The sequence below is a fragment of the Dreissena polymorpha genome, chromosome 7 (assembly GCF_020536995.1).
Source record: "Dreissena polymorpha isolate Duluth1 chromosome 7, UMN_Dpol_1.0, whole genome shotgun sequence".
NCBI classification, from domain to species: Eukaryota; Metazoa; Mollusca; class Bivalvia; order Myida; family Dreissenidae; genus Dreissena; species Dreissena polymorpha.
In genome coordinates, this window is record NC_068361.1 from 44,379,459 (window position 1) to 44,403,101 (window position 23,643).

Genomic DNA, 23,643 nt, shown 5'->3' on the forward strand with positions numbered 1-23,643 from the left:
CTCAGGTCTGTATATTTCCATGCTGCACGGGGACTCAACTAACTCAGGTCTGTATATTACTATGCTGCACGGGGACTCAACTTACTCAGGTCTGTATATTACTATGCTGCACGGGGACTCATCTTACTCAGGTCTGTATATTACCATGTTGAACGGGGACAAATTTTGCACTTTTTTTGTTGGGAAGTTTAACAACCGTTATTTTGTTCTTTGTCTCAGGGGTGTGATTTTGGACAAACCTCATGGGGCATAGGCTCGCGGTTATATTTTTCCTTAAAGATAGTTTGAGATATGTACTCTTTGGAAAGTAGCGCGGGTTATAATTTATTAAGGTATCCTTTGAGCCCAAAATCATCGGGTGCTGGTCGTGGTACCCCGATGCTATATACTAACACTCTTTCATTCCCTCTTGCCCCTCAATCTCACTTCCACTTTTCTATATACATTTCTGTCTCTAACTTAGTCTCTGTTTTTCTTTTTCCGTTCACAATCTACGCGTACTACCTCTTTGTCCTTTACACTTACTCTTTTCTCACTCACTCTTTGACTTTTCTTCTCACTCATTTTTCTCTTTATAGCCTTAATCTCATACTCCCTCTCTCAATGACTTATCACCATGGTCACTAACACCTATCTCTCTCGTTCTGTCATATACTGTTCATCCTTCTTCGCCACACTCGTTGTCTCGTCACCTCTTTCTCATCCAATCTCTTTCTCACATACTCACTCCTCTGTCTCAATTCCTCTATCTTTAACTGTCTCCCACTATCGATCATTCTCTTTATTTCGAAAACCTGTGTTGTCCTATCAGTAAAACTACTCAGGTTACCTCATGCTTACCATATTTTCATTCAATTGCGTTCTAACTAAGTTAGTTATCTCTGACCAACCAGTGTTTTGATGTTAAAGAATAATGTGGTTATAGAATCATCACGATAAAAAAAAAAATTCACAATAAAAGTGTACCGCTAATTAAATATATCTTCACTTACTTGTCAACATTGACATAAAAACTGCTTGAAATTTAATGTGCTTTTTACGTTCACCACTTTAAACTACTATTTTGTTATTGCTGATTCGGTAATCCATAATTTCTGCGTTGATACACGTATTTGCATTACGATGCGTTTCCATAAACAACACTTACAAAAACAAAGTAGGCAATATCAGAATGGTACATATTTTATTCCATGACAAAGCAAAGTACAATACACGATATAATGCACGAGTATTATCACAGACAAATGGATGCTGAGGTGTTAAAAAGCAACGTTAACCATGAAAAATATGTAAAGAGTTGGAAAATAATATTCAGCTGTAGAACACGAGACATCATTTCATGTTAATGGAGTACTACTGGTAGGTTGCGAGTTGACTTAGATGGAAGGGTGAATATATAACAAACAAGAGCACCGCATAACGGGTGCCACGCTCGGCTACGGGTGCAGTTTTGAATAAATGAAAGCTTGTCAAAATTATTTTTTTAGAGGTCACAGTGACCTTGACCTTTGACCTAGTGACCCAAAAATGGGTGTTGCGTGTAGAACTCATCAAGGTGCATCTACATATGAAATTTCAAAGTTGTAGGTGGATGCACTTTGATTTTAGGGCAAATGTTAAGGTTTATGTTAAAGTTAAATATAAGAGGTCACAGTGACCTTGACCTTTGACCTGGTGACCCAAAAATGGGTGTGGCGTGTAGAACTCATCAAGGTGCATCTACATATGAAATTTCAAAGTTGTAGGTGGAAGCACTTTGATTTTAGAGCCAATGTTAAGGTTTTAGCAAGACGCCTATTGGAGGGTTTAGATTGAGCAAATATTTGAGGGTGCAGTACAAGCAAAGATTCGTGTTGCCCTGAGATGTTACATATATACAATCAACCAACTCCCAGAAGAAGTGTCCATGCGACTATATCTGTTGTACACATGGTAAAAGTTCATGCCAGCTGAGTTTGATATCAGATTCTTTCAATATATCAATAGGACCTGCCTATGAGTGCATAAATATCTCAAACGTTTTGTCACAGATTCAAGACAGCTGAGTAGTCACCACAACATATAATGGTTAATATACAAACCCTTTTATACTTATTTGTCTTGATTAATAAACGTTTTTTTTTCAGTCGATGCATCAATGTAATTTTATATAACAATAATCTTTAAGATATTTAATAAAAGTTACAGTTTTCAAATAATATAATGCCTGGGTTACTGTTGTACATCATAAATAGAGGATCTACCATGAGTTGTAATTTCATACCATAGTTTATTTAATGAGTTCATGATTTATTTCTGGTTAGCGAGCCTTTGGCAGGCTAACATTTTTTGGTTCAATAATTCATAATGCAAATGACAAGTACCAAATGTTTTTATAACATGCTTCTTAATTAGTTACACAAATTTCATATGTACATGAACGAAATGACAAAATCGGATAGTTGATTACATTGCACGTCATCACTTGACGTTTCAACATCAATTTAGCAAAAACAAGAGTTCTGCGGTTGGAGACGTATGCCCCCCAAACAGGGCTTTGAACTAGTGACCACAATTTCAATAGGGGTCATCTAGTGTCTAAGGACAATTCACATAAGAAGTATCAAGCCAATCGTTCAATTTGTTGACAAGTTGTTGATCGCCAAAAATTTTCACACTTATTGTGACAGTGACCTTGACCTAGCGACCCGAATTTTAATAGGGGTCATCTACTGTCCAAGGCCAATATACATGGGAAGTATCAAGCCAATCGGTCGATTCATTGACGAGTAATTTATCAGAAACGATTTTACCACTTATTGTGACTGTGTCTATGACCTTTGACCTAGTGAGCCCAATTTCAATAGGGTTCATCTACTGTCCAAGACCAATACACATGGGAAGTATCAAGCCAATCGGTCAATTGGTTGACGAATTATTGATTGGAAACGATTTTCACACTTATTGTGACAGTGACCTTGACCTTGGACCTAGTGAACCCAATTTCAATAGGGGTCATCTACTGTCCAAGGCCAATGCACATGTGAAGTATCAAGCCAATCGGTCAATTCGTTCATGACTTATTGATCAGAAACAATTTTCACACTTATTGTTACAGTGACCTTGACCTTTGACCTAGTAACCCCAATTTCTAGAGCTACTGTCCAAGACCAATGCACGGGTGAAGTATCAAGCCAATCGGTCTATTAGTTGATGAGTAATTGTTCGGAAACACTTTTCACACTTATTGTGACCTTGACCTTTGATCTAGTGAACCCAATTTCTGTAGGGGTCATCTACTGTCCAAGGCCAATGCACATGTGAATGTGAAGTATCAAGACAATCAGTCGATTCGTTGACGAGTTATTGATCGGAAATGAACTGGTCTACCGACAGACAAACCGACCGACATCCAGCATAACAATATATACCCCCTCTTCTTTGAAGAGGGGCATAAAAACGTCATTTGATTGGTCACATAAAACAAAAAATAGCCTATGAAAACGCTCAAAAAGCTTTATTACGCATGTTTAAAATTAAAATATTCGTAAATAATATATATTTGATACAAAACTTGGTGATGCATGTGATTAAAATGGTGTTCACCATAACAGAGGTAGTACATAGTTCTGTATTGAAGACAGCATGTTGCTTTTAGAATAAATAGGTCTAGGTCGCCAAGTGTGCTGTAGGACTGGGCTATCACTGTTGGAAGCTCTTCTTGACACTGACCCGGGGAAACATCTGGGCCCAACTGTACAACATGACGTCACTGATGCCTGAACAGAACGACACGTCGAAGAACACCAGCTTTGAACAGGACTGCAATAGCCTTCCAAACAGAATAACAAGTAAAATAATCATATTACCAGCCTATGGTTGCAAAAAATGTGCCTTTGCTGTGGTATTAGCAAATAGTTTTAATGATTATTGTTTGTTGTTGATAAATACCAAATTTACAAACAGAATAATCACAAGTTATGATCCCTTATTCACTTCTGGTGACTTTTATTGCTTGTTAGGCATAGATAGGTAACAAATACCAAAAATTCCTGTATATATCAAAGCAATAATAACGTATGTATGATCTTAAGTCATTTCATGGGTAAATATTGTAAAAACGAACTTATCCATTTAATTTGATAAATCTTATTTAATTAAATACTGTGTAAAATTATTTTGAGTACTGAATACGGAAACCTTAACTTGAAAGCAAAGAAATACAACTGGAACAATATAATTTTCCCTTTAACCCTTTAATGAACATGAATACAGTGAAACGTTTTCGCACATCACTTTTTAATCTGGCATCGATCAATTGTGTCATATTTATATAACCAAGTATTAAAATAACGTAATATACGTTTATGAATTAAAGAACGTTGTAGAGTTAGCTATGCAAATGTAAGTCAAATTTTGAAAGATGTAAAAAAAAAACTGTGCAGTAAAACTTAATTGATTGAATATTTATTTCTAAATATGGATACAATTAAAAGACAAAATTTAATTTGCATGTCTGCAAAATTCAAAGCTTCTATTTTTTTTCTTAAAAAATACTGGTATATTATTTTTAATATCTTATGGCGCAAAATCTATTTGGAAACTATAATTGCTCTGCACAAACATGTACAATTCCTTAAATTTGTATCAACATTGTGATTTGTTATATGTTGTATTTACAATGTAACTATATGGATATGTATGTATCAAAATTGTAAATAGTACCTAAGCACCACATGCAGTTATCTACCGTCACCTGCAATACGCAATTACAACATAGTGGCGGTATTTTTCTAAACGAATGATGAAAATGATGATAAGAATTAAACGTTTGTGATGTTGGCATCTTTATCACACTTAACTTGAGACAGATAATCAATAGTTTGGTGTTAAATATGTGCCATATACATGTAGCTATAAAGTCAATGTTAATAGATGTGCACATTAGGTTCCTTTGTATTTGTCAATACGTGTAGCATTGTCAACGACTTAATATATAGTACATGGAACACAGAGCACTATTATACATTAAAAACAGAGAACTACTATACATTGAACACAGAGCTTACTATACATTGAACACAGAGCACTACTATACATTGAACACAGAGCACTACTATACATTGAACACAGAGCACTACTATACATTGAACACAGAGCACTACTATACATTGAACACAGAGCACTACTATACATTGAACACAGAGCACTACAATACATTGAACACAGAGCACTACTATACATTGAACACAGAGCACTACTATACCTTGAACACAGACACTACTATACATTGAACACAGAGCACTACTATACATTGAACACAGAGCACTACTATACATTGAACACAGAGCACTACTATACATTGAACACAGAGCACTACTATACATTGAACACAGAGCACTACTATACATTTAACACAGAGCACTACTATACATTGAACACAGAGCACTACTATACATTGAACACAGAGCACTACTTACCTGGTTGCTACCGTCCCTGAGACTTGCAGTGTTCCAAGTATATCCAGCTGCTCCAGATCCCTAGAATGCGTTGCTATGGCAATAAGGTCTTCATCACAGACGGTTCTATGAAAAATATATCATAGTACTTCTACATGTATCTTGCAATTAGATAACATATGCTATAAAACACAATTCAGCGCCTCAATATGCAATTTTTTATCATAAAGAAATTGGAAGTTTAATAAATTAAGTGCCGACAACATACCTGTATTTGTTGTACTTGCTTTTTTACTTGAGAAATATTACTAGTTTTATACGGGTTTTGTAGTTTAATCATTTAAATGTACATTAAGCATGTAACATTAAAAGGGACTTTTTCATAGTTTGGCAAATTACAATTCTCAACAAAATTGTCATCAATTAAAGAAAACGCAGTATGCATTCTAATCAAACATGCAATTTAAAACGAAGAAAAAGGTAAAAGATATTGTTGTTTTTTGAAAATCATTGATATTTTTTTATAAATTATAAAGCGTTTGAAACAGTTTTCAATCATAATTATGCAAGAAGAAATAATAAAACAAAAATATGCACAATTAGACTCACTAAGGCTATGTGTCACAGACCTGTTTGCGGTGAGGAACAGCTTTCTCAGTTTATAGCACCGTGCCACCAGGGTCTGGATGGAGCCACTTTGAGACTTGATCCCAGGACTGAAATATGAGGACACATGATAATATACCGATCATTGATGTGACATTGGGCAGAAACAAGAGGACACTTGGTAATATACCGCTCATTGATGTAACATGGGGCACAAACATGACGACACTTGGTAATATACCGCTCAATGATGTAACATGGGACTGAAACATGAGAACACTTGGAAATAGACCGCTCAATGATGTTACATAGGGCTGAAATATAAGGAAACTTGGTAATATATCATTAATTGATGTAACATGGGACTGAAATATGAGCACACTTGGCAATCAACTGCTCATTGATGTAACATGGGACTGATATATAAAGACACTTGGCAATATACCGCTCATTGATGTAACATGGGACTTAAATATGAGCACACTTGGCAATCAACTGCTCATTGATGTAACATGGGACTGATATATGAGGACACTTGGTAATATACCACTCATTGATGTAAGACGGGACTGATATATGAGGACACTTGGTAATATACCACTAATTGATGTAACACGGGACTGATATATGAGAACACTTGGTAATATACCGCTCATTGATGTAACATGGACTGAAATATGAGCACACTTGGCAATCAATTGCTCATTGATGTAACATGGGACTGAAATGTGAGCACACTTGGCAATCAACCGCTCCATGATGTAACATGGTACTGAAATACGATGACACTTGACAATCAACTGCTCATTCATGTAACATTGGACTGAAATATGAAGACACAATGCTATCAACCGCTCATTGATGCAACAGTGGGGCTGATATAAGTGGACACTTGGTAATATACAGCTCATTGATGCAACATTGGGGCTGATATAAGAGGACACTTGGTAATATACAGCTCATTGATGCAACATTGGGGCTGATATAAGTGGACACTTGGTAATATACAGCTCATTGATGCAACATTGGGGCTGATATAAGAGGACACTTGGTAATATACAGCTCATTGATGCAACATTGGGGCTGATATATGAGGACACTTGGTAATATACAGCTCATTGATGCAACATTGGGGCTGATATAAGAGGACACTTGGTAATATACAGCTCATTGATGCAACATTGGGGCTGATATATGAGGACACTTGGTAATATACAGCTCATTGATGTAACATTGGGGCTGATATAAGTGGACACTTGGTAATATACAGCTCATTGATGCAACATTGGGGCTGATATATGAGGACACTTGGTAATATACAGCTCATTGATGCAACATTGGGGCTGATATAAGAGGACACTTGGTAATATACAGCTCATTGATGCAACATTGGGGCTGATATATGAGGACACTTGGTAATATACAGCTCATTGATGCAACATTTGGGCTGATATAAGAGGACACTTGGTAATATACAGCTCATTGATGCAACATTGGGGCTGATATAAGAGGACACTTGGTAATATACAGCTCATTGATGCAACAGTGGGGCTGATATATGAGGACACTTGGTAATATACAGCTCATTGATGCAACATTGGGGCTGATATATGAGGACACTTGGTAATATACAGCTCATTGATGCAACATTGGGGCTGATATATGAGGACACTTGGTAATATACAGCTCATTGATGCAACATTGGGGCTGATATAAGAGGACACTTGGTAATATACAGCTCATTGATGCAACATTGGGGCTGATATAAGAGGACACTTGGTAATATACAGCTCATTGATGCAACATTGGGGCTGATATATGAGGACACTTGGTAATATACAGCTCATTGATGCAACATTGGGGCTGATATATGAGGACACTTGGTAATATACAGCTCATTGATGCAACATTGGGGCTGATATAAGAGGACACTTGGTAATATACAGCTCATTGATGCAACATTGGGGCTGATATATGAGGACATTTGGTAATATACAGCTCATTGATGCAACATTGGGGCTGATTTATGAGGACACTTGGTAATATACAGCTCATTGATGCAACATTGGGGCTGATATAAGAGGACACTTGGTAATATACAGCTCATTGATGCAACATTAGGGCTGATATAAGTGGACACTTGGTAATATACAGCTCATTGATGCAACATTGGGGCTGATATATGAGGACACTTGGTAATATACAGCTCATTGATGCAACAGTGGGGCTGATATATGAGGACACTTGGTAATATACAGCTCATTGATGCAACATTGGGGCTGATATATGAGGACACTTGGTAATATACAGCTCATTGATGCAACATTGGGGCTGATATAAGAGGACACTTGGTAATATACAGCTCATTGATGCAACAGTGGGGCTGATATAAGAGGACACTTGGTAATATACAACTCATTGATGCAACATTGGGGCTGATATAAGAGGACACTTGGTAATATACAGCTCATTGATGCAACATTGGGGCTGATATAAGAGGACACTTGGTAATATACAGCTCATTGATGCAACATTGGGGCTGATATATGAGGACACTTGGTAATATACAGCTCATTGATGCAACATTGGGGCTGATATATGAGGACACTTGGTAATATACAGCTCATTGATGCAACATTGGGGCTGATATAAGAGGACACTTGGTAATATACAGCTCATTGATGCAACATTGGGGCTGATATATGAGGACACTTGGTAATATACAGCTCATTGATGCAACATTGGGGCTGATATAAGAGGACACTTGGTAATATACAGCTCATTGATGCAACATTGGGGCTGATATATGAGGACATTTGGTAATATACAGCTCATTGATGCAACATTGGGGCTGATATATGAGGACACTTGGTAATATACAGCTCATTGATGCAACATTGGGGCTGATATATGAGGACACTTGGTAATATACAGCTCATTGATGCAACAGTGGGGCTGATATAAGAGGACACTTGGTAATATACAGCTCATTGATGCAACATTGGGGCTGATATATGAGGACACTTGGTAATATACAGCTCATTGATGCAACATTGGGGCTGATATATGAGGACACTTGGTAATATACAGCTCATTGATGCAACATTGGGGCTGATATAAGAGGACACTTGGTAATATACAGCTCATTGATGCAACATTGGGGCTGATATATGTGGACACTTGGTAATATACAGCTCATTGATGCAACATTGGGGCTGATATATGAGGACACTTGGTAATATACAGCTCATTGATGCAACAGTGGGGCTGATATATGAGGACACTTGGTAATATACAGCTCATTGATGCAACATTGGGGCTGATATATGAGGACACTTGGTAATATACAGCTCATTGATGCAACAGTGGGGCTGATATAAGTGGACACTTGGTAATATACAGCTCATTGATGCAACATTGGGGCTGATATAAGAGGACACTTGGTAATATACAGCTCATTGATGCAACATTGGGGCTGATATATGAGGACACTTGGTAATATACAGCTCATTGATGCAACATTGGGGCTGATATAAGAGGACACTTGGTAATATACAGCTCATTGATGCAACATTGGGGCTGATATATGAGGACACTTGGTAATATACAGCTCATTGATGTAACATTGGGGCTGATATAAGTGGACACTTGGTAATATACAGCTCATTGATGCAACATTGGGGCTGATATATGAGGACACTTGGTAATATACAGCTTATTGATGCAACATTGGGGCTGATATAAGAGGACACTTGGTAATATACAGCTCATTGATGCAACATTGGGGCTGATATATGAGGACACTTGGTAATATACAGCTCATTGATGCAACATTTGGGCTGATATAAGAGGACACTTGGTAATATACAGCTCATTGATGCAACATTGGGGCTGATATAAGAGGACACTTGGTAATATACAGCTCATTGATGCAACATTGGGGCTGATATATGAGGACACTTGGTAATATACAGCTCATTGATGCAACATTGGGGCTGATATATGAGGACACTTGGTAATATACAGCTCATTGATGCAACATTGGGGCTGATATATGAGGACACTTGGTAATATACAGCTCATTGATGCAACATTGGGGCTGATATATGAGGACACTTGGTAATATACAGCTCATTGATGCAACATTGGGGCTGATATAAGAGGACACTTGGTAATATACAGCTCATTGATGCAACATTGGGGCTGATATATGAGGACACTTGGTAATATACAGCTCATTGATGCAACATTGGGGCTGATATATGAGGACACTTGGTAATATACAGCTCATTGATGCAACATTGGGGCTGATATAAGAGGACACTTGGTAATATACAGCTCATTGATGCAACATTGGGGCTGATATATGAGGACATTTGGTAATATACAGCTCATTGATGCAACATTGGGGCTGATTTATGAGGACCTTTGGTAATATACAGCTCATTGATGCAACATTGGGGCTGATATAAGAGGACACTTGGTAATATACAGCTCATTGATGCAACATTGGGGCTGATATAAGTGGACACTTGGTAATATACAGCTCATTGATGCAACATTGGGGCTGATATATGAGGACACTTGGTAATATACAGCTCATTGATGCAACAGTGGGGCTGATATATGAGGACACTTGGTAATATACAGCTCATTGATGCAACATTGGGGCTGATATATGAGGACACTTGGTAATATACAGCTCATTGATGCAACATTGGGGCTGATATAAGAGGACACTTGGTAATATACAGCTCATTGATGCAACAGTGGGGCTGATATAAGAGGACACTTGGTAATATACAACTCATTGATGCAACATTGGGGCTGATATAAGAGGACACTTGGTAATATACAGCTCATTGATGCAACATTGGGGCTGATATAAGAGGACACTTGGTAATATACAGCTCATTGATGCAACATTGGGGCTGATATATGAGGACACTTGGTAATATACAGCTCATTGATGCAACAGTGGGGCTGATATAAGAGGACACTTGGTAATATACAACTCATTGATGCAACATTGGGGCTGATATAAGAGGACACTTGGTAATATACAGCTCATTGATGCAACATTGGGGCTGATATAAGAGGACACTTGGTAATATACAGCTCATTGATGCAACATTGGGGCTGATATATGAGGACACTTGGTAATATACAGCTCATTGATGCAACATTGGGGCTGATATATGAGGACACTTGGTAATATACAGCTCATTGATGCAACATTGGGGCTGATATAAGAGGACACTTGGTAATATACAGCTCATTGATGCAACATTGGGGCTGATATATGAGGACACTTGGTAATATACAGCTCATTGATGCAACATTGGGGCTGATATAAGAGGACACTTGGTAATATACAGCTCATTGATGCAACATTGGGGCTGATATATGAGGACATTTGGTAATATACAGCTCATTGATGCAACATTGGGGCTGATATATGAGGACACTTGGTAATATACAGCTCATTGATGCAACATTGGGGCTGATATATGAGGACACTTGGTAATATACAGCTCATTGATGCAACAGTGGGGCTGATATAAGAGGACACTTGGTAATATACAGCTCATTGATGCAACATTGGGGCTGATATATGAGGACACTTGGTAATATACAGCTCATTGATGCAACATTGGGGCTGATATATGAGGACACTTGGTAATATACAGCTCATTGATGCAACATTGGGGCTGATATAAGAGGACACTTGGTAATATACAGCTCATTGATGCAACATTGGGGCTGATATAAGTGGACACTTGGTAATATACAGCTCATTGATGCAACATTGGGGCTGATATATGAGGACACTTGGTAATATACAGCTCATTGATGCAACAGTGGGGCTGATATATGAGGACACTTGGTAATATACAGCTCATTGATGCAACATTGGGGCTGATATATGAGGACACTTGGTAATATACAGCTCATTGATGCAACAGTGGGGCTGATATAAGTGGACACTTGGTAATATACAGCTCATTGATGCAACATTGGGGCTGATATAAGAGGACACTTGGTAATATACAGCTCATTGATGCAACATTGGGGCTGATATATGAGGACACTTGGTAATATACAGCTCATTGATGCAACATTGGGGCTGATATAAGAGGACACTTGGTAATATACAGCTCATTGATGCAACATTGGGGCTGATATATGAGGACACTTGGTAATATACAGCTCATTGATGTAACATTGGGGCTGATATAAGTGGACACTTGGTAATATACAGCTCATTGATGCAACATTGGGGCTGATATATGAGGACACTTGGTAATATACAGCTCATTGATGCAACATTGGGGCTGATATAAGAGGACACTTGGTAATATACAGCTCATTGATGCAACATTGGGGCTGATATATGAGGACACTTGGTAATATGCAGCTCATTGATGCAACATTTGGGCTGATATAAGAGGACACTTGGTAATATACAGCTCATTGATGCAACATTGGGGCTGATATAAGAGGACACTTGGTAATATACAGCTCATTGATGCAACAGTGGGGCTGATATATGAGGACACTTGGTAATATACAGCTCATTGATGCAACATTGGGGCTGATATATGAGGACACTTGGTAATATACAGCTCATTGATGCAACATTGGGGCTGATATATGAGGACACTTGGTAATATACAGCTCATTGATGCAACATTGGGGCTGATATATGAGGACACTTGGTAATATACAGCTCATTGATGCAACATTGGGGCTGATATAAGAGGACACTTGGTAATATACAGCTCATTGATGCAACATTGGGGCTGATATATGAGGACACTTGGTAATATACAGCTCATTGATGCAACATTGGGGCTGATATATGAGGACACTTGGTAATATACAGCTCATTGATGCAACATCGGGGCTGATATAAGAGGACACTTGGTAATATACAGCTCATTGATGCAACATTGGGGCTGATATATGAGGACATTTGGTAATACATGTATACAGCTCATTGATGCAACATTGGGGCTGATTTATGAGGACACTTGGTAATATACAGCTCATTGATGCAACATTGGGGCTGATATAAGAGGACACTTGGTAATATACAGCTCATTGATGCAACATTGGGGCTGATATAAGTGGACACTTGGTAATATACAGCTCATTGATGCAACATTGGGGCTGATATATGAGGACACTTGGTACTATACAGCTCATTGATGCAACAGTGGGGCTGATATATGAGGACACTTGGTAATATACAGCTCATTGATGCAACATTGGGGCTGATATATGAGGACACTTGGTAATATACAGCTCATTGATGCAACATTGGGGCTGATATAAGAGGACACTTGGTAATATACAGCTCATTGATGCAACAGTGGGGCTGATATAAGAGGACACTTGGTAATATACAACTCATTGATGCAACATTGGGGCTGATATAAGAGGACACTTGGTAATATACAGCTCATTGATGTAACATTGGGGCTGATATAAGAGGACACTTGGTAATATACAGCTCATTGATGCAACATTGGGGCTGATATATGAGGACACTTGGTAATATACAGCTCATTGATGCAACATTGGGGCTGATATATGAGGACACTTGGTAATATACAGCTCATTGATGCAACATTGGGGCTGATATAAGAGGACACTTGGTAATATACAGCTCATTGATGCAACATTGGGGCTGATATATGAGGACACTTGGTAATATACAGCTCATTGATGCAACATTGGGGCTGATATAAGAGGACACTTGGTAATATACAGCTCATTGATGCAACATTGGGGCTGATATATGAGGACACTTGGTAATATACAGCTCATTGATGCAACAGTGGGGCTGATATATGAGGACACTTGGTAATATACAGCTCATTGATGCAACATTGGGGCTGATATATGAGGACACTTGGTAATATACAGCTCATTGATGCAACATTGGGGCTGATATAAGAGGACACTTGGTAATATACAGCTCATTGATGCAACAGTGGGGCTGATATAAGAGGACACTTGGTAATATACAACTCATTGATGCAACATTGGGGCTGATATAAGAGGACACTTGGTAATATACAGCTCATTGATGCAACATTGGGGCTGATATAAGAGGACACTTGGTAATATACAGCTCATTGATGCAACATTGGGGCTGATATAAGAGGACACTTGGTAATATACAGCTCATTGATGCAACATTGGGGCTGATATATGAGGACACTTGGTAATATACAGCTCATTGATGCAACATTGGGGCTGATATAAGAGGACACTTGGTAATATACAGCTCATTGATGCAACATTGGGGCTGATATATGAGGACACTTGGTAATATACAGCTCATTGATGCAACAGTGGGGCTGATATATGAGGACACTTGGTAATATACAGCTCATTGATGCAACATTGGGGCTGATATATGAGGACACTTGGTAATATACAGCTCATTGATGCAACATTGGGGCTGATATAAGAGGACACTTGGTAATATACAGCTCATTGATGCAACAGTGGGGCTGATATAAGAGGACACTTGGTAATATACAACTCATTGATGCAACATTGGGGCTGATATAAGAGGACACTTGGTAATATACAGCTCATTGATGCAACATTGGGGCTGATATAAGAGGACACTTGGTAATATACAGCTCATTGATGCAACATTGGGGCTGATATATGAGGACACTTGGTAATATACAGCTCATTGATGCAACAGTGGGGCTGATATAAGAGGACACTTGGTAATATACAACTCATTGATGCAACATTGGGGCTGATATAAGAGGACACTTGGTAATATACAGCTCATTGATGCAACATTGGGGCTGATATAAGAGGACACTTGGTAATATACAGCTCATTGATGCAACATTGGGGCTGATATATGAGGACACTTGGTAATATACAGCTCATTGATGCAACATTGGGGCTGATATATGAGGACACTTGGTAATATACAGCTCATTGATGCAACATTGGGGCTGATATAAGAGGACACTTGGTAATATACAGCTCATTGATGCAACATTGGGGCTGATATATGAGGACACTTGGTAATATACAGCTCATTGATGCAACATTGGGGCTGATATAAGAGGACACTTGGTAATATACAGCTCATTGATGCAACATTGGGGCTGATATATGAGGACATTTGGTAATATACAGCTCATTGATGCAACATTGGGGCTGATATATGAGGACACTTGGTAATATACAGCTCATTGATGCAACATTGGGGCTGATATATGAGGACACTTGGTAATATACAGCTCATTGATGCAACAGTGGGGCTGATATAAGAGGACACTTGGTAATATACAGCTCATTGATGCAACATTGGGGCTGATATATGAGGACACTTGGTAATATACAGCTCATTGATGCAACATTGGGGCTGATATATGAGGACACTTGGTAATATACAGCTCATTGATGCAACATTGGGGCTGATATAAGAGGACACTTGGTAATATACAGCTCATTGATGCAACATTGGGGCTGATATAAGTGGACACTTGGTAATATACAGCTCATTGATGCAACATTGGGGCTGATATATGAGGACACTTGGTAATATACAGCTCATTGATGCAACAGTGGGGCTGATATATGAGGACACTTGGTAATATACAGCTCATTGATGCAACATTGGGGCTGATATATGAGGACACTTGGTAATATACAGCTCATTGATGCAACAGTGGGGCTGATATAAGTGGACACTTGGTAATATACAGCTCATTGATGCAACATTGGGGCTGATATAAGAGGACACTTGGTAATATACAGCTCATTGATGCAACATTGGGGCTGATATATGAGGACACTTGGTAATATACAGCTCATTGATGCAACATTGGGGCTGATATAAGAGGACACTTGGTAATATACAGCTCATTGATGCAACATTGGGGCTGATATATGAGGACACTTGGTAATATACAGCTCATTGATGTAACATTGGGGCTGATATAAGTGGACACTTGGTAATATACAGCTCATTGATGCAACATTGGGGCTGATATATGAGGACACTTGGTAATATACAGCTCATTGATGCAACATTGGGGCTGATATAAGAGGACACTTGGTAATATACAGCTCATTGATGCAACATTGGGGCTGATATATGAGGACACTTGGTAATATACAGCTCATTGATGCAACATTTGGGCTGATATAAGAGGACACTTGGTAATATACAGCTCATTGATGCAACATTGGGGCTGATATAAGAGGACACTTGGTAATATACAGCTCATTGATGCAACAGTGGGGCTGATATATGAGGACACTTGGTAATATACAGCTCATTGATGCAACATTGGGGCTGATATATGAGGACACTTGGTAATATACAATTCATTGATGCAACATTGGGGCTGATATATGAGGACACTTGGTAATATACAGCTCATTGATGCAACATTGGGGCTGATATATGAGGACACTTGGTAATATACAGCTCATTGATGCAACATTGGGGCTGATATAAGAGGACACTTGGTAATATACAGCTCATTGATGCAACATTGGGGCTGATATATGAGGACACTTGGTAATATACAGCTCATTGATGCAACATTGGGGCTGATATATGAGGACACTTGGTAATATACAGCTCATTGATGCAACATCGGGGCTGATATAAGAGGACACTTGGTAATATACAGCTCATTGATGCAACATTGGGGCTGATATATGAGGACATTTGGTAATACATGTATACAGCTCATTGATGCAACATTGGGGCTGATTTATGAGGACACTTGGTAATATACAGCTCATTGATGCAACATTGGGGCTGATATAAGAGGACACTTGGTAATATACAGCTCATTGATGCAACATTGGGGCTGATATAAGTGGACACTTGGTAATATACAGCTCATTGATGCAACATTGGGGCTGATATATGAGGACACTTGGTACTATACAGCTCATTGATGCAACAGTGGGGCTGATATATGAGGACACTTGGTAATATACAGCTCATTGATGCAACATTGGGGCTGATATATGAGGACACTTGGTAATATACAGCTCATTGATGCAACATTGGGGCTGATATAAGAGGACACTTGGTAATATACAGCTCATTGATGCAACAGTGGGGCTGATATAAGAGGACACTTGGTATATACAACTCATTGATGCAACATTGGGGCTGATATAAGAGGACACTTGGTAATATACAGCTCATTGATGCAACATTGGGGCTGATATAAGAGGACACTTGGTAATATACAGCTCATTGATGCAACATTGGGGCTGATATATGAGGACACTTGGTAATATACAGCTCATTGATGCAACATTGGGGCTGATATATGAGGACACTTGGTAATATACAGCTCATTGATGCAACATTGGGGCTGATATAAGAGGACACTTGGTAATATACAGCTCATTGATGCAACATTGGGGCTGATATATGAGGACACTTGGTAATATACAGCTCATTGATGCAACATTGGGGCTGATATAAGAGGACACTTGGTAATATACAGCTCATTGATGCAACATTGGGGCTGATATATGAGGACATTTGGTAATATACAGCTCATTGATGCAACATTGGGGCTGATATATGAGGACACTTGGTAATATACAGCTCATTGATGCAACATTGGGGCTGATATATGAGGACACTTGGTAATATACAGCTCATTGATGCAACAGTGGGGCTGATATAAGAGGACACTTGGTAATATACAGCTCATTGATGCAACATTGGGGCTGATATATGAGGACACTTGGTAATATACAGCTCATTGATGCAACATTGGGGCTGATATATGAGGACACTTGGTAATATACAGCTCATTGATGCAACATTGGGGCTGATATAAGAGGACACTTGGTAATATACAGCTCATTGATGCAACATTGGGGCTGATATAAGTGGACACTTGGTAATATACAGCTCATTGATGCAACATTGGGGCTGATATATGAGGACACTTGGTAATATACAGCTCATTGATGCAACAGTGGGGCTGATATATGAGGACACTGGTAATATACAGCTCATTGATGCAACATTGGGGCTGATATATGAGGACACTTGGTAATATACAGCTCATTGATGCAACAGTGGGGCTGATATAAGTGGACACTTGGTAATATACAGCTCATTGATGCAACATTGGGGCTGATATAAGAGGACACTTGGTAATATACAGCTCATTGATGCAACATTGGGGCTGATATATGAGGACACTTGGTAATATACAGCTCATTGATGCAACATTGGGGCTGATATAAGAGGACACTTGGTAATATACAGCTCATTGATGCAACATTGGGGCTGATATATGAGGACACTTGGTAATATACAGCTCATTGATGTAACATTGGGGCTGATATAAGTGGACACTTGGTAATATACAGCTCATTGATGCAACATTGTGGCTGATATATGAGGACACTTGGTAATATACAGCTCATTGATGCAACAGTGGGGCTGATATAAGTGGACACTTGGTAATATACAGCTCATTGATGCAACATTGGGGCTGATATAAGAGGACACTTGGTAATATACAGCTCATTGATGCAACATTGGGGCTGATATATGAGGACACTTGGTAATATACAGCTCATTGATGCAACATTGGGGCTGATATAAGAGGACACTTGGTAATATACAGCTCATTGATGCAACATTGGGGCTGATATATGAGGACACTTGGTAATATACAGCTCATTGATGTAACATTGGGGCTGATATAAGTGGACACTTGGTAATATACAGCTCATTGATGCAACATTGGGGCTGATATATGAGGACACTTGGTAATATACAGCTCATTGATGCAACATTGGGGCTGATATAAGAGGACACTTGGTAATATACAGCTCATTGATGCAACATTGGGGCTGATATATGAGGACACTTGGTAATATACAGCTCATTGATGCAACATTTGGGGCTGATATAAGAGGACACTTGGTAATATACAGCTCATTGATGCAACATTGGGGCTGATATAAGAGGACACTTGGTAATATACAGCTCATTGATGCAACAGTGGGGCTGATATATGAGGACACTTGGTAATATACAGCTCATTGATGCAACATTGGGGCTGATATATGAGGACACTTGGTAATATACAGCTCATTGATGCAACATTGGGGCTGATATATGAGGACACTTGGTAATATACAGCTCATTGATGCAACATTGGGGCTGATATATGAGGACACTTGGTAATATACAGCTCATTGATGCAACATTGGGGCTGATATAAGAGGACACTTGGTAATATACAGCTCATTGATGCAACATTGGGGCTGATATATGAGGACACTTGGTAATATACAGCTCATTGATGCAACATTGGGGCTGATATATGAGGACACTTGGTAATATACAGCTCATTGATGCAACATTGGGGCTGATATAAGAGGACACTTGGTAATATACAGCTCATTGATGCAACATTGGGGCTGATATATGAGGACATTTGGTAATATACAGCTCATTGATGCAACATTCGGGCTGATTATATGAGGACACTTGGTAATATACAGCTCATTGATGCAACATTGGGGCTGATATAAGAGGACACTTGGTAATATACAGCTCATTGATGCAACATTGGGGCTGATATATGAGGACATTTGGTAATATACAGCTCATTGATGCAACATTCGGGGCTGATTATATGAGGACACTTGGTAATATACAGCTATTGATGCAACATTGGGGCTGATATAAGAGGACACTTGGTAATATACAGCTCATTGATGCAACATTGGGGCTGATATATGAGTGGACACTTGGTAATATACAGCTCATTGATGCAACATTGGGGCTGTATATGAGGACACTTGGTAATATACAGCTCATTGATGCAACATTGGGGCTGATATATGAGGACACTTGGTAATATACAGCTCATTGATGCAACATTGGGGCTGATATATGAGGACACTTGGTAATATACAGCTCATTGATGCAAACATTGGGGCTGATATAAGAGGACACTTGGTAATATACAGCTCATTGATGCAACATTGGGGCTGATATAAGAGGACACTTGGTAATATACAGCTCATTGATGCAACATTGGGGCTGATATATGAGGACACTTGGTAATATACAGCTCATTGATGCAACATTGGGGCTGATATAAGAGGACACTTGGTAATATACAGCTCATTGATGCAACATTGGGGCTGATATATGAGGACACTTGGTAATATACAGCTCATTGATGCAACATTGGGGCTGATATAATGAGGACACTTGGTAATATACAGCTCATTGATGCAACATGGGGCTGATATATGAGGACACTTGGTAATATACAGCTCATTGATGCAACATTGGGGCTGATATAGAGGACACTTGGTAATATACAGCTCATTGAGCAACATTGGGCTGGATCTAGGGACACTTGGTAATATACAGCTCATTGATGCAACATTGGGGCTGATATATAGAGGACACTTGGTAATATACAGCTCATTGATGCAACATTTGGGGCTGATATATGAGGACACTTGGTAATATACAGCTCATTGATGCAAATTGGGCTGAATATAAGAGGACACTTGGTAATATACAGCTCATTGATGCAACATTTGGGCTGATTATATGAGGACACTTGGTAATATACAGCTCATTGATGCAACATTGGGGCTGATATAAGAGGACACTTGGTAATATACAGCTCATTGATGCAACATTGGGGCTGATATATGAGGACATTTGGTAATATACAGCTCATTGATGCAACATTGGGGCTGATATATGAGGACACTTGGTAATATACAGCTCATTGATGGCAACATTGGGCTGATATATGAGGACACTTGGTAATTAACAGCTCATTGATTGCAACAGTTGGGCTTGATATAAGTGCGACACTTGGTAATATACAGCTCATTGATGCAACATTGGGGCTGATATATGAGGACACTTGGTAATATACAGCTCATTGATGCAACATTGGGGCTGATATATGAGGACACTTGGTAATATACAGCTCATTGATGCAACATTGGGGCTGATATATGAGGACACTTGGTAATATACAGCTCATTGATGCAACATTGGGGCTGATATAAGAGGACACTTGGTAATATACAGCTCATTGATGCAACATTGGGGCTGATATATGAGGACACTTGGTAATATACAGCTCATTGATGCAACATTGGGGCTGATATAAGGACACTTGGTAATATACAGCTCATTGATGCAACATTGGGCTGATATATGAGGACACTTGGTAATATACAGCTCATTGATGCAACATTGGGGCTGATATATGGACACTTGGTAATATACAGCTCATTGATGCAACATTGGGGCTGATATAAGAGGACACTTGGTAATATACAGCTCATTGATGCAACATTGGGGCTGATATATGAGGACACTTGGTAATATACAGCTCATTGATGCAACATTGGGGCTGATATAAGAGGACACTTGGTAATATACAGCTCATTGATGCAACATTGGGGCTGATATATGAGGACACTTGGTAATATACAGCTCATTGATGCAACATTGGGGCTGATATAAGAGGACACTTGGTAATATACAGCTCATTGATGCAACATTGGGGCTGATATATGAGGACACTTGGTAATATACAGCTCATTGATGCAACATTGGGGCTGATATAAGAGGACACTTGGTATATACAGCTCATTGATGCAACATTGGGCTGATATATGAGGACACTTGGTAATATACAGCTCATTGATGCAACATTGGGGCTGATATAAGAGGACACTTGGTAATATACAGCTCATTGATGCAACATTGGGGCTGATATAAGAGGAACTTGGTAATATACAGCTCATTGATGCAACATTGGGGCTGATATATGAGGACACTTGGTAATATACAGCTCATTGATGCAACATTGGGGCTGATATATGAGGACACTTGGTAATATACAGCTCATTGATGCAACATTGGGGCTGATATATGAGGACACTTGGTATATACAGCTCATTGATGCAACATTGGGCTGATATATGAGGACACTTGGTAATATACAGCTCATTGATGCAACATTGGGGCTGATATAAGAGGACACTTGGTAATATACAGCTCATTGATGCAACATGGGGCTGATATATGAGGACACTTGGTAATATACAGCTCATTGATGCAACATTGGGGCTGATATATGAGGACACTTGGTAATATACAGCTCATTGATGCAACATTGGGGCTGATATAAGAGGACACTTGGTAATATACAGCTCATTGATGCAACATTGGGGCTGATATATGAGGACACTTGGTAATATACAGCTCATTGATGCAACATTGGGCTGATATATGAGGACACTTGGTAATATACAGCTCATTGATGCAACATTGGGCTGATATAAGAGGACACTTGGTAATATACAGCTCATTGATGCAACATTGGGGCTGATATAAGAGGACACTTGGTAATATACAGCTCATTGATGCAACATTGGGGCTGATATATGAGGACACTTGGTAATATACAGCTCATTGATGCAACAGTGGGCTGATATATGAGGACACTTGGTAATATACAGCTCATTGATGCAACATTGGGGCTGATATATGAGGACACTTGGTAATATACAGCTCATTGATGCAACATTGGGGCTGATATATGAGGACACTTGGTAATATACAGCTCATTGATGCAACATGGGGCTGATATAAGAGGACACTTGGTAATATACAGCTCATTGATGCAACATTGGGGCTGATATAAGAGGACACTTGGTAATATACAGCTCATTGATGCAACATTGGGGCTGATATAAGAGGACACTTGTAATATACAGCTCATTGATGCAACATTGGGGCTGATATATGAGACACTTGGTAATATACAGCTCATTGATGCACATTGGGGCTGATATATGAGGACACTTGGTATATACAGCTCATTGATGCAACATTGGGGCTGATATAAGAGGACACTTGGTAATATACAGCTCATTGATGCAACATTGGGGCTGATATATGAGGACACTTGGTAATATACAGCTCATTGATGCAACATTGGGGCTGATATAAGAGGACACTTGGTAATATACAGCTCATTGATGCAACAGTGGGGCTGATATATGAGGACACTTGGTAATATACAGCTCATTGATGCAACATTGGGGCTGATATATGAGGACACTTGAATATACAGCTCATTGATGCAACATTGGGGCTGATATAAGAGGACACTTGGTAATATACAGCTCATTGATGCAACATTGGGGCTGATATAAGAGGACACTTGGTAATATACAGCTCATTGATGCAACATGGGGCTGATATAAGAGGACACTTGGTAATATACAACTCATTGATGCAACATTGGGGCTGATATAGAGGACACTTGGTAATATACAGCTCATTGATTGCAACATTGTGGGCTGATATAAGAGGACACTTGGTAATATACAGCTCATTGATGCAACATTGGGGCTGATATATGAGGACACTTGGTAATATACAGCTCATTGATGCAACATTGGGCTGATATATGAGGACACTTGGTAATATAGCTCATTGATGCAACATGGGGCTGATATAAGAGGCCACTTGGTATATACAGCTCATTGATGC

The 23,643-nt window shown here is 39.0% G+C and overlaps 1 protein-coding gene across 10 annotated transcripts in view; it reads right to left on the reverse strand.

Annotated features, from left to right (window-relative positions):
- Positions 1-1,166: 1,166 nt before the first annotated feature.
- Positions 1,167-23,643, reverse strand: part of LOC127839428 (F-box/LRR-repeat protein 4-like) — a 223,192-nt gene continuing 200,715 nt past the window's right edge. For 4 of the 10 annotated variants that reach the window (XR_008030344.1, XR_008030342.1, XR_008030343.1 and 1 more), the window contains one exon: positions 1,167-3,101. Coding sequence is in view for 3 of the 10 variants with exons in the window: in XM_052367792.1 (XP_052223752.1) it covers positions 3,682-3,811; positions 5,460-5,564; positions 6,068-6,154 (322 nt within the window). In the remaining 7 variants the exon portion in view is untranslated. Of the gene's footprint in view, positions 3,812-5,459; positions 5,565-6,047; positions 6,155-23,643 lie in introns of all 10 variants that reach the window. The other 6 variants (XM_052367792.1, XR_008030348.1, XM_052367794.1 and 3 more) reach the window with 6 other exon arrangements.